General features: G+C 46.5%; 1 protein-coding gene across 1 annotated transcript in view; it reads left to right on the top strand.

Annotated features, from left to right (window-relative positions):
- Positions 1-5089: 5089 nt before the first annotated feature.
- The window catches only part of LOC140694875 (uncharacterized), a 109146-nt gene continuing 96608 nt past the window's right edge, over positions 5090-17627 (top strand). Inside the window, exons 1-3 of the mRNA XM_072957897.1 lie at positions 5090-5519; positions 5973-6112; positions 10551-10769. Coding sequence (XP_072813998.1) covers positions 5362-5519; positions 5973-6112; positions 10551-10769 — 517 coding nt within the window. The 5' untranslated portion in view covers positions 5090-5361. The remainder of the gene's footprint in view (positions 5520-5972; positions 6113-10550; positions 10770-17627) is intronic.

Raw genomic sequence — 17627 nt, 5'->3', positions numbered from 1 at the left:
CAGCCTCACATGAATATTATTTCTCATAAAACCTCACATATTTCCTTGTTAATCTCACTTTACAGATAAGGAGACAGACAATTAGGTCTTCTCTCTTTTGGGGGAGCTCATTATCAATGATGGGAAGTTATAAGGAAAAAGATATTGATTCATCATGAGAAAACATTTTTCTGAGGGTCAGCAAAGAAGAAGATGAACACTGAAGAAGGTGATCATTGTTCAAGTGAGACAAGCCCTGGGTTGTGCAGAGTCAGCATCCCTGTCCTAGAGAAGGCACGTGTAGAGCTGCGTACTGGGTGAGGCGGCGCGGCCGTGCAGGGAAAGCGGATGCTGGGGCCTTAGGCTGTGCTCAGGCCCGGTGGGGCTTTCTCCTAAGGGCAGTGGACCATCATTGACAGATTTTATGTTGGAGAGTGGGGTGCTCTCTTAGTTCACTTTTGTCTTGTAGAATGCTTGGAAACATTTAGAAGGCTTGGCAGGAGGTGATGTGATGAGTCAGAGTAGGGTGGCTGCGAGGTGTAGCAGTGTTCAATTTTCAAGTTGTTTTCAGGCCCAGGCTTGTGGCTCAGTAGCCGTGTCAGTTTGAATGACGCACTCAAGGAAGTGAAAGAATTTATCTAATCAATTGAAGCAGTGATGTACCCAATTCCCAGGACTGTTGTGCAGATCCAGTGAGATAACGTTTGCAGTGTGCAGCATGGTCCCAGCACAGAGTCAGTGCTGAGTGAGTGATAGTGAGTATCTGGTAGGTCAGGTGTGGGTGGTGGGACTCGGTGTCTGAGGATATCTGGGCCCTGAAGGAGGGGTCCATTCACATCTGTGAGTGATGGGTCTGAGTTGGGAGAGGCACGGAGAACTTAGCCCCGGACCAGAGGCCCTGGGCAGGACGGCTATTGGAGGAGCACCGTGAAGTCAGCTCTTTGCAGGTGGAGTTGGAGGTGCCCTTGTGACATCTAAGTGCAGTGTCACGAGCTGAAAGAGGAGGTCTGGGCCCAGGCTGTGCATTTTCGAATAATGTCAACTCCTGAGGACACCGAAGTATTGATCACTGAACGGAAGTCATACTTTACAGGACAAATGAATAGTAGTATCACCTCTGTCATCAAAGCTCACGTCTATTTATTCATCACTCAGTTTGCTAATTGGGTACTTACAGAGCTCACTTCACCGTCCTCCCGTGGGCTCAGGCTCCACAGAAAAGAGCTGGTGTGTCTTCCCCTTTTCCAGAAGAAGACACATTTAGCTTGTAGCCTTCTGTACCTCGCCAGACTTAGGATATTAGTTTGTTGGTTTAATTGTATTTTCGGTTGGCCATGTCCTGACAGGAGAGAAATTTTACCTCATGGTCATGTTTCAATTAGCTGTTACTGAGAATTGCTGATCTGATACATAGTGTATGTATTATATTAAATTTGTAGAGTAGTTATCATTTTTCTGTCTTTGCCCTTTAATTTTGATTGCCCCTTCAGTGTTCTATCCTTTTTGGGGCCTTATTTTTTTTTAATTAAAAAATGTCTGTTAACAGTTAAGAAAACAAAAACAAAGAAAAAATGCACATGGGAGCTAAATTTAGAAAATGTCTAGTGTGTTTTCTATCTCGGCAATGGAGGGTTCTAGAAACTCGTGAAAACTTTCATTACACAAGTTCCTTAAAATGCTGATTAAGAAATAAAACCTTCCTTCCTCATCTTTCAAGCTGCACAACTAATTGTCAAGAAAGTGAGGGGAAATTCTCAGAAGCCAAGACAAATGAGAAAGCAGGGTTTCTGGGAGATATGCGAGCCTTAGAATCCCTGGGGTGCTGGTTCGATCCTGAACTGATTTTCAGTTGCCTTGACAGGAGGGCAGGATGTGAGCCCCAGGCCTCTGACACTAGGAGTTGGATGGGGGATCATATTATGGGCCAAGCCCATCCTGAGTATCTTGGTTTACTAAAGGGTGAAATAGGAAAAAAAAAAATTCCTCAAGGCAAGAAAATAAGGAAAGTCACTTTTGTTGGAAGAGGGGAAAAATAACAAATCCAAAGTAAGGATATAGTTTAAAGTTGTTCTGGCATTAGAGTGACCACAAACACCTGGCAGAAAAGCACAGCTACTCCTTGATTGATAAGTTGTGTTTTGAATGAATCAGTGAACAGCCATTCTGAAAAAGGCCTCCAGAGTCTTGTGGATCAAGATACTGGACAGCAAACACCTCCCTTCCAAGGTCTCATTCAAATAACCAGAAAGGTTTTAAAGGAAAGAAGCCATGATCATAGTTCTATTTATTAACATTTCTATATGCTACGAATTCAGAGGTGACTATGTAGTTGTCTCCTCTATTATGGACCTTACTTTCTCTTTGGGGAGACAAAATGACATAGTTGGTAATCTTGGTGGAGGGAGGTGTTAGTCTGTTGCACTTAGCCAGGAGAGGAGATTAAGAAAACAGTGAAGGGTGGGTGAAATTTTTAGCTGAGGACAGTCTTGTTCACTTGGCTTTTAATTGCAGGCTCAATGAGCTGTCACTGGAGGGAATAGATCTTACAGAGGATGGACTTAGCTCAGGCCTCATTGGAATGGACAAATGAACCTGGAGAAAGACAGTCAAATCTGTGCAGACATTAAAGTTCACTTGAACGTGCTGCATCCCTGAGTCAAAGATAGGACAAATATGCAGCAATTCTTGAGGACAGAAGAGTGGTTTTTAAGGTTCTCCAAGAATGAATCCCATGGAACCGAGATGGCCAGTTGTCAAACTGAGACTTTGTTCTTTGGACGGTGTACCCAGCAAGGGTATTGGCCTTTTATATGTTTCCATTTGTCTTTAATACATGTCTGTTGATGAGGACATGGGCACAAATGTTTGACACCTTGTCGAGGCGATTTTGGATACCTGCCTAGAAGCACGGGCACAGTTGCGGCTGCTTCATACATCTTGCATCCCGTCCCTTTCCCCGGCTCCGTGATCACGGCAGAGTGGTTCCTTGTTGACCTGTCCGTTTCCTCTGTGACATCATAACCCATGAAAAGACCGGAGCATATTAACTTGGCTTTGTTAAACTCAAAGAAACAGATCAAATATGGAGTCAGATTTGTTCTTTCCTATTTCAGTAGTACCATGGAGATGGCAGTTTGGGCAGCTTTTTGTAGTGTCCTGGAGGCTTTCTCTCTCAGCTTCTGGGCGCCTCTATTGAAAACCCTTCATTGCTGTCTGGCCTGCTGGTAATGCTCACTGCCTGTTTTGCCCTGAAGATGTGTTCTGTTTATAAACTCATCTCTACTCCTTGGAAAACAACTCAAGAAAAGCTCAGTTGGTTTTCCACCAGCCATGGGCAGGGGTGAGGTATACCATGTTATTATTTCATAAAATAATAGTAATAATAGTAATAGTAATAGTACTAGAAATAATAATAGTATTATAATAATAATAATAATATAAAAGAAGTCTTAAAACAGGACTGAGCACACTGGAGAGAGTCAATAAATGCTTTCTGGCTTAAATCAAAAGTGATGACTTAGTGATTCCATGGCTGCTGTATTTGCTAAGCTAGTTACTCCTTTGCTCCATTACACATTATTTTAACTGAAAAAGAAATGCAAGCAAATGGTTAAAAAAAAACTCAAACAGAGCACAAAAATACACAAGTGAAAGAAGTTTTCCCTCATCCTCTGTTCTTTCAGCCCTTTCTGGAGATGCCACTGTTTACTATCTTTTGGGTGCTTTTCCAGATATGCTTTGCACATTCCCACCTATGTATGTAAATTCCTTTAAAATTTTAGTTATTTTTAACTTAAAGAGATTTAAATCCTCAAGTGGCTTCTGCCCGGGTAATAGAACAGAACAAATCTGACTCCATATTAGATCTGTTCCTTTGAATTTAACCCTATGCTCTGTCTCCTAGGCTTCATCTTGCTTGTAATAAATTGTTGCCTAGAGCCTGAAATACACAGGAGAGCTTATTCTGAAGCTCTGACCTTTAAGGATATTTAACACTTTTTCATTCATTAAAAGATAGCAAATTGCAGAATAGAAAATAACGTTTGTTTTGTTGGAGATTTACAGGGATCTGACCCACGCAGATAGCTGTAAGAACAAAGGATTCTAACAAGAAGGAATTCCTACACTAAGAAGTTTGCAACAACCAAGCGCGTAGGAAAGGAGCCTGAAGTGTGACTTGGGGAGATGGTTTTCCAGAACATTAGTTTGCCAACTAGGTCTACAGAAACTTGCTATTCCAAGCCCCAACATCTGGTTTCCAAGCTTATTGGCCTGTCCTGCACTGAGGAGAATGAATTTGGACTTGGTAACCCTCCTATCTACCTAGAAAGCTGGGCACTGGAGCTGAGTGTTATGGAAACAGGCCAGCCAAGAAACAAGCACCAATCGGAGTGCTGGAGTACTCAGAATTATTATGCCGGCGGGCTCAGAGGGGCTTCTGCTCCGAAGTTCTGAGCACCTCCAAGACGTGCACATGAGGTTTTAAATACTTCAATACAAGTAAGGGGATATTTGCCAATAAGACTTAAAGAACAAAAAGCAAGGAATCAGTACACTGGAGCTTATCAATTTGTAGTAGATCACATTACTGACACTTGTTGAGCTTGGAATTACGAGTTAGGTTGTTAGGCCAATAAACTGACACTAAACTTCAGATTTACGAGATAGCCCAGCAGAACTTAGATCAGTAAACCGACACTTATCACACTTAGATTTGTGACTTAGCTTGTTAGCCCTGCTGGACTTTTCCTTCACATGAGGACAGCTCTCCCACCCCCAGGAAACCACTGTGAGCCCTTGATGTTTCCACTAGGGTGGGGTATGGTTTACCCAGGAGGGATGGGGACTATGCACCAACACTCAGGCAGTCTGCTCTGTCTGGGGCTCTGATCTTGTACCACACCACTCCCCCCAGCCCAACACCTGGGACAGTGGAGCTAAGGCAGTGATCCTTCCTGCCTGTTTCCCAGCGTGTAAAAGGGGAATATGTGCTCTTCCCAAGGAAGTTCTGAGCGACAACACCTGCGGGTGCTTGGTTCTCAGAGCAACAGAAAACCCAGCTCCGCATGGGGGCAACGGGTGTGATCCCCGTAGTGTTTCTGCAGAAGCATCTGATGGAGGGCTGGATCAGGGAGGTAAAACATGAGCTGCGGGACTTGAACGGTTACAGAAGGGTACAGAGGTAGGTCTGCCATCTCAGGGTGCCCTAGAGGTAAAGCTTTTTCTCTCCAACTCCGCTACGACACTCCCCTATCCAGACCCATCCCTTCTCTGCTCTTCCTGTCCATCTGTATCCCTCCACTTTTCCCCTCTTCTCCACCCGCTCCCATCTTCTCCCTCCCTCGCTGTCCCACCTTCTCTCACAGAATCCAGAGAGGATCCATGTCCCTCCTGCGCATGCGCTGTCGGTGCCTGGTGGTCTGCTGGTTCGAAGCTCCATGTCCGAGCCGGGGATTGGCCCCAAATGCTTCTCAACTCTGTCGCCCGTTAGGCCGTTGGTTCCTGCCTGGGGCCGGGGCTTCTGGCTGTGGAAGTGCAAGGTGGGGGGCTCCCGGGAAAGGGTTCAGGCGGCTTCGGGAGGGTGATCCGCCTTTCACAGCCCCCAAGGGCGCCAGTCAGCCCGTGTTCAGCTGAATTTCTCTGGCCAGACCCTTCTGACAGCACCACCTGCCCCGGCGCCCCGGCCACAGCTGTCCAGGTCCAGGTGTGCGCCTGCCACCTCTCACGCAGCCGGGATCCCCTCAGTCCACGGCTGGCGTCCCCTTCCCCTCTCCCGCCCGCGAGTCCTCTCCTCCCGGGCTTCCTCTCCTCGGCCTCCTGCCCGTCCCCATCAATGGGCGGGCTGTTTCCCGGGCGGGCGTGGTCTGCGGACCTGGACGGGAGCGGGCGGCTTATGCTGGTGCTGGGGCTGGCCTCCGAGTGGGGCTGCAGCCCGCACCCCCCCTTTCCCTCCCCCCTAGGGCTGCCCTCATTTCCCTTTCACCCTCCCTCAGGACCAGCTCAGTGGCGTGTGTGCTGCTCCCCGGGCTGAGAGCCTCTGGCTGTAGCGCCCAGCTTCACCTGGTGGAGTCGGGAAAAGGGAGCATCAGTGCTGAGCAAGCTTCTGTCTCCTCCCTCAGTGTTTCTGCCGCAGGTAAGTACCTTGAACACTTTCAGGTGTTATGATGGCGGTGCTTGTTGATGTCACGTGTTTTTATAGTGAGAGGGATTAACAGTGGTGAAAGCAGGGCTTGGTTCTGTTAAAAATGAGCTGAAGGCATGAAGCTGTGATATCCTCCTTACTTCCCTCTCCAAGGGTGAAACGTGTGACCGTCGATTTTAAAAAGACAGTTACAGTCCCTAACTAGCCCAGCCCAGCTAGTGTGTGTTAACAGGAACAGCATCACCAGAGGCCTTGGAGACCCAGGGATATTGCAGTCCTAAAGAACTCCTGGCACAGTTTGGTTTGTATTGGTTTTTTGTTTTTCTTAAATTGTGGGACAGACTAGTGGTATAAAAAGAAAAATATTTGTCAAGAAATATTTTTTCATATAACAGCGTTATTGTGATATAGTTCACACACCATGAATTCCATCCATTTAAATGGTAAAATTCAGCAGCTTTTAGCATATTCACAGTTGTGCAACCATTATTATTCCAGAACGTTTTTATCACTTCAGAAAGAGCAGTGGAAATTAATGACCTATCCACCCCTCCCCAGTGGTGGTTCTAAAGAAATTTCTTGGCTAATCTTGACCATAAATTCACTTGTTACATTCCAAGAAAAATCTGGTAGGAATTCTAATCAGAATTGCAATGAATCTGTCTATCAAAACAGGAAGAATTAACGTCTTTATGGCACAAACTTCTTCTACCCATGAATATATTTCGGACCCTATATTTTCCTCTGTCCAGAGCCTGGCCCATGGGAAGTCCTCACTACTTGTTGGGCTAGTGAATGATGAGATCCTATACATCGTTAGTTGCAGCTGTAGCCTTTCACAGACGAGAAAAGAAACCTCAGTGAAACAAGTGACTCTCTGATGGTCAGAAAGAGTGACAGCCATTGCTGGAGTGATCCAGTGGACTTGGTGTTTGCAACCAGAATTCTCCACCACCTACAGCTAAGGGGATTAGAGTGTTCTTTTATTTTTTCTTAATGGCGTTGCTTTTATTTTTACTTATTTTTTAAATTATTTTTTATTTAAGTGTAGTCAATTTACAATGTTAGTTTCAGGTGTACAGCAGAGATTCAGTTATAAACATATGCATATGTATATACATATGTTTTAGATTGTTTTTAGTATAACTCATTACAAGAAATTCAATATAGTTCTCTGTGTTATATAGCAGGTCCTTGTCATTTATTTTATATTTACTAATTTGTATCTGTTAATCCCTCCTTTCCTGCCTGCTAAATACAGTTTGCTTTCTATGTCCATGAGTCCATTTATAGGAGCACCATTTTTCCTAGTAATATATGCTCTTTGACTGCTTTCAGTTTCAGTAATTCCATCTTATCTGTGGGCGCTTTTCTTCTGGTGGCCTTTATGTGGTTTGCACACGTGGTAATAGAGATCTTTATTTGGGAGAACTCCAGGTCTCGTGTAGTCCCTGGTACAGAATGCCCACTGAATTGATGATTGAACTGGGAAAAAAGCACAGTAAATGCTGGAATTTCCACTATGGTTGAGAATTCCAGGTTTCAATAACCTGTTTAGACAACCTTAATATTGGCTGCACCCATACTGGGTAATTTGGTGGAAATTCATGTTATGGTGGTGTAGAGACGGGGCCTTATATTCTTCTTCTCTTTCTATTTTCTAACACTCATTCTCCTGGGCCTTCCAGATCCTCCCCCAGAAGTGCCCAGGGCTGGCTTGGTGCTGCACTGAGGCAATATTTGTTAATAACGCCCTTTCCTCTTCTCCTCTGAGCCTCCGTTTCTTTCTGTGCACAATGAGCGCTTAGACTAGATAAATACTTTTCAGTTTCTTTTAAAGCCATGTTTCCTTTGAGAAACAGAAAATGCAAATATCTCCTCTCAACCCAACCCTTTAGATTTTGGTATGTCCTCCAAGGAGTGACATAGCTCTTTGTGAAAACTTGATGTGATTTTGATTGCAGGTGACACAGAAAAGACTCTTCAGAGATTTATTGCAGGGAGAGGGCAGGAAAGAGGCAGTATGTGACACTTTCTAGTGTGAGCAACGGAGCAGGGACTTGGATTTAAATACGGTGTCTGACGTGGCCTCTCTCTAATCTTGTAGAATGTGATAAACTTCTCTACCTCAGTTTCTTGATGTGTCAAGTTGGGGTGATAATATTTTAAGGCTTCTGTGAAACATTATACAAATAAGACATTTGTGTCTCGGTAGAAACAAGATCTGCTAGGGATTCAGGGATTTGTTTAAAAAAAATTCTTGTCCATAGCACTCTGTCTGTGTGTATTTAGACGTTCCTGGAGGGTGAGGGTGAGTCTAAAGTCCATTGTGGGACAGGTGGCCCATATTTCTCCGTGTCCCAGTTTACCCCCTACTCCCCAGTCCTCTTCCTCAGTCCAGTATGAAGTTCCCTAGTAGATTTACACAGAGGTCTTGTGGAAATGGCTTTTCATTTTATTGTTTCACCAAGAAGGGCTGCCATCATGATCTCTGTGGTCAGGTTTTGAAGGGCTGCCATCATGATATCTGGTAAGAATTCTATGCAATTTGGAGTTCCAATTTAATGAAAAGAAAAAAATTACAAATAGAAAATTAGAACAAGGGTGGTGACAGGGGCTCTTTTAAGTGGACACCATTAGCTTTGTTAGCTTCAGGTGCTGTGGCCTGTTGCCACGAGGACCCATCCTCTTGCTCTGAAGTTGGAGGGACTAGTGGGCTCAGTGGGAATGTTAACTGAGTGTATCTCATGGGCTGGGCATTGTCCTATTTGTACTGTGTGTTCCTTATTTGAGACAGTGAGCTCACCTAACCTCGATAACCTCTTTAAAATATTAGACTTTTAATTTTGAGATGTAATGTAGATTCCCATGTGGTAGAAAGAGATTATATGGAGAGGGCCTATGGGCCCTTTGCCCAGTTTTCTTAATGGTTCCATCTTGCAGTGTTGGGGTACAATTCATTACTGACTCACTAACAATTTGAGGTTTGTGTTATTGCCCTTATTTCTATTCACGATTAAACTGGGGCTTCGAGAAGCACACAGGCCTGTCCAGGTCACCCACATTGTTAATGCAGAGTCGGGTGAACGTGGGCTTGGGATTTCCAGGCAGTACCATTATGATGGTTTGTGGCAGGGAGCAGCATTCACTTTGCTTGTTTATTCATTCATTCAACAAACATTTATTGAGTAAACTCTGTGGGTCAGATGCTTTCATAGAGTTATCTGATTCTTCAGCAGTACTGAGAATCAGGTAATGTTTATATTTTTTAATCTGAGAAAATTAGCTCTGAGAGGTTATAACCCCCCCAAAGGAAGTATAACTCATAAAGGAGGGATAGAACATGTGTACAGTCACCTCCTTTTATGCAGGTGGTACCCTATGCATTTTACATTTTCAAACATCCGTAATCCAGATATATTCTTGTAAGGCAAGGCTTTTTTTTTTTAATTGAAGTATTGTCAAGTTTACAATGTTGTGTCAATTGCAAGGTGTTTTTTGATTTTTGAATTAAAAAATACTTTTTCAGCTGGGTAATTAGGTGTATTTACTTGTTTCATTTTTAAAATGAGGTACTGGGGTTTGAACCCAGGACCTCGTACATGCTAAGCATATGCTCTACCAATGAACAGTACCCTCTACCCCAAGGCAAGTTTTCTTATCCATTATTATGAAGCTTAGGAGTTCAAATAAATTGAATAGGAATCCAGATCTTTTGATCCTACTGTGGTCCTTTTCTTTATATTCTGCTGAAGGGGGTTGGGGAAGCATTTCCTTTGTTCATTTCTTTATTCAGCATTTTTGAGCAGTGACTTTGCATCAGGGCCTTGCTAGGTGCTTGGAAATAGAAAATAAGAAATGACCTTTCTCTGCAGAGGCAGGAAGCCTAGACCAAAAGCTGGGTAATGTGATCAAGCTACAGTAGCCATATGCAGACTCTGAGGACAAACTGTACCCTTGGATTTGATTTGGCTTCCCTTGTCTTCTGGCTGGTACACACCAGGTCACCGCAACCCAGATGGGCCCGTAGCACACAGCAGAGAATGTACCTCGATCTCCTCTCCCCTCTCCGCAGGGCCTGCAACATGAGCATCCCTGACTACGTGCAGTGTGCTGAGGACCACCAGACTCGTCCCGTTGTGGTCCAATCCATAGAGATCATCTCAGAGGAGAATTTCTTTTGCATCTATCAGCTACTCACCTCGGTTAGCCATATCAGCCCTTGTGGCTCCCAGTGGACACTCTGTATCCACTACAGGCACCGCTATGTGCCCGAGAATCGGTGGAGCGTCTTCCAGAAACACCCCAAGGTCGTGGGCCTTGTCACCATTACCGAATGTCTCTCTGCCAAGGCCTTCGAGAAGCTCCACATGCAGAGGAGCTGTATGGCACATCGCTTAATGACTCTCAGCTTTTTGTCTTTGTGCAGCATGGGGAGGTAGCCGAGCAGACGCGCACCGACGTTGCCTTCAATCTAAGAGTACTGCAGGGTGGTGGAGAAGAGGATCGAGGACTTCACTGAGTCACTCTTCATCTTGCTCAAGTCCAAGTGGCTGGATGGTGGCCCCAAGAATTCTGGGGACAAGATCCCCCTCCCCTGCATCCCGTTTGAGAAGGAGGACTGCATGGGACTGGACACAGACAGCAGGTAAGTTTACCTGGAAGCCAGTCCACCTTGGCTGTGTGCTGGATTGCTTCCCTACATCCAGAAAGGGATCAGCAAGGAAGAAGTCAATCTTGTAGCCAAGGGGGGAGGGAGGTGCAGCCCGCCGGTTTCCAGACATTTCAAAGTGAATCCGCCTTTATTTCAGAGAGATCCTTTTAGGGTTAGTGTGGACACTTACTCCCACTTTACAGCCAGGAACATGGTGGGACCCCTGGAGTTGCTGTCCAATAAAGTAGCCAAAGCCACTGATGCTAGGAGCACTGGGGAGGAGGCTGGACTCAGCTGAGATGTGCTGTAGGTCAAATGCACATCAGACGCTGAGGCTTGTCTAGTAAAAGTACATAAACTATCTCTTTACTTCCTATATTGATTACATGTCAAAATAATAGCATTTTACATACAGTAGATTAAGTAAGATCTGTTCTTAAAATCACATTCTAGTATTTGTTTTTTGTTTGTTGGTTTGTTTCTTTGTTTCAAATTTTAAACGTGGCAACTGGGAAACTTTCTTTACATGGCTCTCTTTTCATTTCTGTTGGGCAGCCTGTCCTGGTACATGCTCATCCCTTTGCTTATAGATGAGATGCTGAGCCCCGAGAGGCAGAACGAGGCGCTGGTTGAGCTGCGGCTGGAGCCGCTGTCACCTGCCTCCCAGGCCCAGCACCTTTTCAGCTCAGGCCGTCTCTTCCTGCCCGACAGCCACCATGCCAAGTTAGGACATCAGAAAAACCGCCAGGGACTTCCTAATGAACTCCTTATGCAGGGAAAGGTGTATCACGGTGTATGGGACAGAGCAGGGAAATGTTCATTCCCACTTTGTCCCTGTGATTAAGTCAATGGCCCCACTGTGCCTCGGAAGTACAGATGAGCTCTTCTGGGCTGCCTACCCCCCACCTTCTGCTCTGTTTCCCCATATATCTATCGTGTTGTCCCTCGGGCTGAAGAGGGTGAGATGCCTTTGCCGAGACGTGGTCCCCCTTTGCTGGGGTGAGTGAGGGAAGCTGTGTCCCCCCGGCCTACGGCCTCGGTCCTTGAGTCTGGAGAGGGCTCATGGTGGTCCCACAGGTGGCGGTCAGAAGACCTGGCATGTGCTACCGGGCCCGCTTTGGAGGTGGTGCTCTGTGATTCTTGAACTTACCTAAGATCAGATCCTACTTTCTGGTTGTTGGTAAGTTGGAGGAGAAGATGCTAGGGAATTAATAAAAAGAATGTCTAGACCAGCCCTGTGAGTGAGAAGCACAGGGGACACTAGTCCCACCTGCGAGAGCCCACCTAGCAGGCTCTGGATGAATTTTCTGTTCCTCCCCGGAAATACCTCTATGGCTTAAGGAAGAGGAGAGGCATGTCGTGGCCATGATCTGTACTTGTCCTCACAGGGCCCTGTGATCTACATGCTCGCACTCTCCATCTGCTTCTTGGAGATGAGTTGACATGTTTAGGAGCCTGGGCACTGCTGAGGGCATAGCTCCCAGCACCGTGCTACACAGAGTCTGGCTCTGTTCACCTCACCTGTCAACTCCTGCTGAGGCCCCAGACATTAGTCAAGGTAGGTGCATCAGCGAAACCTAAGCAGGGACCACCTTCTCCCCCTGGACAGAGTGGTGAGTGAGCAGTGGAAGCCTGGAGCCCTGCCCCAGCCCCCACGCCAGTGCCACTTCTTTTGTCATAGGAGGCACTGGTGACATTTTTGCTCAACAAATGCTTGTCTCTGAGTCTGCAGACCCACCAGAGAATGCCAGCTTGTTTTTGCCTTTTGAAGTCTGCCCTTGGGACTTGGCGGAGTAGCCGGATGTGTACTTAGCCCACAGTGGTTCAGCGCATTAAACCTGACTCCTTGTGGGTCTGTCTATTGTGGTACCATAAGGGCTCAGCCAGCATCTGAACGTCATTGAGATAACGCGGCCAGTGAGCTAGGGTCAAGCACATTCTCCTCCAGTCACTTTTACTCCATTGTTTCTTTTACTATTCCACAGTCATTAATTTTTTAAACAATGCTTTGGTGCAGGAGCAGAGCCTCATTCTCTCCTGCTACTCTTGGTGGAAGTGAGTAAAACTGTCCAGACTGAAATGCGACAACAATTTGTAGCTCAAAATCTGCCTAGACGCTTGTAGGTCGAATTTTGGTTAGGGGAGCTGAACACGTTGTGGTCCCCCGGCAGCGCCGCTCCCCTCAGGCCCCTGCTTTCCCTTGATCAGGAGGTGAGGTTGGGCCTCACCATCCGCGTGTCCCTGGCCTCACACACTCACATAAATTCTTGTACATGCAGTCAAAATCATTTTTGTTCTTGTGTGATTCTAATTTTCTCTTGTTCCTCTTTTCCTTTTTCTTTACTCCTTTTTCACTTGTACTGCCCAGTGAGCATGTTGTTGCTTCTGAAAATGTGGGCTGTGCACATCCTGCATTGGAAATAGCCAGATTGCCCTCCGTACAGTCTCCATCACTTTAAAAAGCAACAACTTAACAGCTGTTTTGATCCATCTATTATCTTAGTCATTTTTTATTTTCTAATTTTTTGGAATATTTGTTTGTTAGCTCATCACCCACTGGTGTTTGATACCTGTTGAAATCGTTGCTTTTGAGGAACATGTTTGGTCCTCCTTTTATTTGGTGACAAATGCGCCCTTATTAAATTTGTTTGATTGTTTTGAAGAAGTAAGATGCGAATTGATTTTGTCGGGTGCTCAGGGATCCTTTTCATGGAGTATTTAAACTTGTAAGGTCAAACTCTGCAGCATTTTGCTCGATTCCTGCTTTTACACAAACGTGCTCGGCACGCGGTTCCTGGCTGTCGCTGTGTGACGTGCGTGACGGCGCTTCCTGGCCGGCGGTCACTGGTGAGGAAGTGGCCGCCACGGAGGTGACAGCTGCAGGGGACGCTGTTGGAGGAAGCGGTCACCGTTTGGTTCTTTAATTTTTTTTTTTTGCATTCAACTTCCCCGTGCCATTTACTTTACTTTGCCTTCATAAAGGGGCAGAATTGGGTCTAAAATCCATGACACTATTTGTTCCCTTTACGAGGCTGGTTTTTCTGGGTATCAGGACAACATGACCTTCTCCTAAGTAGCTGGCTCACCTGGATCTGTTGGACACAGGGACAGCTAAAAGGGCCGTAGCTTCCTCTCTGCTCCAGCCAGTGGGCATTCAGAGCTGGGTCTGTGGTTTGCCTCAGCAGCCGTGCAGACCTCCCTGCCCCAGCCTTTACTTTTAACCCATGTTGGCAGTAAAGAGTTGAATCCGTTTCTGTTGCAGCTGACATCCACCACTGACACCCGTGTCGTTAGTTTGTGGTAGTCAGTCTCCAACACCCCAGACAACCGTGAAGGAAGATGATTTGGCCGACCTAGGACCCTGGATTCTCACCCTCACCATGGTTCATCTCACCCGGTGGAAGGGTGTGGCCACCACCATCATGCTGACCATGAGGCCTTGTTTCTCCTTTCATGCTCTGGTCCAAATGTGGACACTTCATTTTTCACTGAATTTGTCTCGCTTGAGACAGGCCAGAATATCTGAATGAGTCCAACACATTCTGGGTGGGGAACAGAACAGAAGTAAGTGTCGCAAGTAGATGGAGTCTAGGCTGTCCGGGTTGGCAAATGCAGGCTGGGATCTGTGATGGCTGGGCTGTACACTGGACACAGGCCTTTCCCGTGGCTCCTGAGAGCCCATGAGTTGAAGTGATAACAGCCTTGCGTGGATTCCCCCATCCTCATCTGCTCATTGGCAAGTGTGTCTGCTATTTAGGAGCTCCCCCAGACCTCGGGCCCTTCAAAGCTCAGACCATGGGAGAACCTTGAGTCCCTTCTCCTGGACATCCTGAGTGAGAATCCACTGCCTTCTGAGGTGAACAGCGGCAGGAGATGCCTCCCCCTCCAGGGAGCACCCTACGGAGGACTGTTAGTGCACCATGCTGTGAGCTTGTGTGTTTCCGGCCATGGTCCCTACAGAACTACAGTTGAGATGGGCTTATTGATGGAAATAACAGGACTGATTCCAGGGCAGGGCCTGGGGGAGGGAACAGTGGAAATTGAATGTGACCTCAGACACCTCGGTGGGTCCTGGGGCTGTTACTAAAATGGGGAGTCTGGGAGATACCTGCCAGGAATGGAATTCTAGAGTAAATGGTGGACATGAGGCATTTTTAAGATGCCATTTGTCATCCAAATTAGGACTTCAAAGAGGCACTCAGGTCGATGAGCCTGGGGCTCAGGTGAAGGAGCCGGACTAGAGATACACGTTGGGAGTCGTCATTCTTAGCTGGTGTTCACAGCCTTGCATGTGAATTAGATCATCTCGAGAGCTGCAGACTGAGGCTGAGGGGGGGCAGGGCTGTGTCTTGTTTGGAGGAAAGCCCAGACCATAGAGCTTTGGTGTGTCAGTCAGTGGCGTTTGCCATTTTCAAAGCAATGCCAGTTATCCTTAAGGGGCCAGGGGCTGGGCAGGGCCAGCCAGGAAGAAATCTGAAGGGAGGGTCGTGGCCACGTGTGCGTCTTGGGAAGGTGCAGAGTCTGCAGGGTACGGGAGGGTAGACTCCTCAGATGCTAGAGTTGCAGTGAGGAATGGGGAGAAGTTAGTCACAATCACCTGTGAGGGAGGGAGGGAGGTCTAGGGAGCCCCACCTTACCGGACTCGCTTTCCCATGAACAGAAGGCAGTCAGACAGAGGATCTGAGGTGAGAAGGGATGGGCACTGGGAGGGGAGCCAACCTGGAGAATGGTGCTTGCAAAATTCTGGAATAGTCTCCCTGAAAAATAGAGTTAAAAATACCCAGACTCTTAAGAACATTGTTAGTGACTTGGGAGGAGGCAGTTGTTTTTCTGGCCTCCTAAGGGTAAGGCATGTATCCAGGGATACACAGAAGATACGGGCAGTCTGTTCCGGGGGCTTGATCGTTACCGGGGGAACAGTGCAAGTTTAAAGGGGGAAAAGGGCAGCGGAGGGAAACTAGCCAGGCCCCGTGTCAGGTACCAGTCGGCCGCCCTACTTGCGTGTTGCATTCACATCCATGCCTCCCAGGTGGGCGCTGACAGCCCCCTTTTGGGGATTGGGAAGCCTTCTCAGAGGGGTTAAAGAATTGGTCCATTTAGTGACTAGTAAATGCTGTAGCAGGATTCAAGAAGGGCCTTGTCAGAATTCAAGGGCATGTTCTCTCTACTGTTTCCAGTACTTCCCTGTTATACCTGGAATGGTGAAGTGGGTCAGTTTTGGAGCCTTTCAGAAAAAGTATGATTTAAGCGCCTCTGGACTGTTTCCCAAAGCTCAGCATTCTTTGATGGTTCTGAAGCACGCAGTGATTTTCGCCCCAGAGAGGTAAAGTCTAACTCCTTTGATGATGACGTGGTTGCAAATGGTGTACAGGTGCCAAACCAGACTTTGCAGCTTCTGAAGGGAAACTCTCCAGTTCTCCCTTGGTCGGCTTTCTTCCTCGGGATGTATCTGTGCTGCAGCATAGGCCTGAGCTTTCCATATGGAGTGAGAGTTTAATATCCGATGTTAGCATAAAACGGTCAGATGAAGAAAATCGACGTTGACAATTTATTTTTGGGTTTCATTAGTCAAAATATACTATCAGTTAATGGCCCATATAGCAAATGAAATTGAGTACAGGACATTGCATTTCTTACTTTCTATTTAGAGTTCTCTTACAGAATAAGGTTGCCTGCTTTGGAACATCAGCTCCACCACTCACGGCACCTATCAGTGTGTTGGTGTGATTGCATTTACAGAGTGAATGTAATCTGGGCTTCCTCAGCCCCAAACACTTCAGTGCAGAATCACGGGCTGTAGACGTCTGTTAGTCACGCAAATACTTCTAAAATTATATGATTCCAGAAAAGAAAGAAGAGAGAGAGAGAGATTGCCTTTATCAAATTTCCTTTCAGTTCTAACTGAAAACTGTTGTTGAGCAGCTCTGGTTTCCTTTGGATAAGAATATATACATTTCTTTGCATGTAACCTGGGTTTTGGGCTAGAACACCAAGTTCTTGCTGTCCACAAGCCACAAAAATAGTAGCCAAATTGCACACGTGTGAAATAGTTTATACTTTTTTCTGAGAAAGTATCCTTGAATTTGGGACTTGGGCTGTGATTTCTGCTTTTTGCTTCCCCCACCTGTCTTGTAATCTCTCACTCCTTCCCACGTGGTTCCCAAGTGTTCGTGGTCTCAAAGGAGCGGGCAAACACCCAGTTGGTCACCATGTACTGCTGCTATTGATAGAGCCCAGTCAAGACCTAAAGGACATTATCAGAGAGGACTTCCTGGAAGAAATGGGCTGTACATTCAGTTGTGAGGACAGAGTAAGAGTCAGCCAAGAGAAGAAGTCAAGAATGTGGCTCAGGTCGCAGGTGCAGCCCGGGCAGAGGCCTGGAGGCTTTTGGCGTGGGGACCCGGGGAGAGTGCCCTGTGCGGTCCAGGGTGGAGGGAGCCCCTGCTGGGTAGGACACTGGAGAGAGTCCGTGGTGTAGGGCTTTGGAAGAAGTTGAGTTTTACTAGAACTGACACAGTAGGCAGTGAAGGGTGTCAACAGAAGTGACCCTCAGGAAAGGTACTTCTGGTTTTGCTTCTGATATACTACAGACAAAAGGGTCGGGACGGGCGAGAGCAGGTATGTCTGTCCCTTTGAGATCCAACCCGTCATTCATTTATTCATAACACGTGCACTTCAGTGAGTCTACGGGAGAGAGAGTGTAGCCACATAAATAAACAAAATGTATTTGCTTCTTGAGAGCTTAGCATTGTCAGAAGTTGACTTAGCCTAGAATGTTGTAGGAAGAGAGGAACAAATTGTGGAGGTTGGAGGGAGGGAAGGCTTCCTTGGGAAACAGTCAAAATGAGACTG

Source organism: Vicugna pacos, unplaced genomic scaffold (assembly GCF_048564905.1).
Source record: "Vicugna pacos unplaced genomic scaffold, VicPac4 scaffold_106, whole genome shotgun sequence".
Lineage (NCBI taxonomy): Eukaryota > Metazoa > Chordata > Mammalia > Artiodactyla > Camelidae > Vicugna > Vicugna pacos.
Note: the sequence above shows the minus strand (reverse complement) of the source record. Positions and strands in the feature narration are given on the sequence as shown.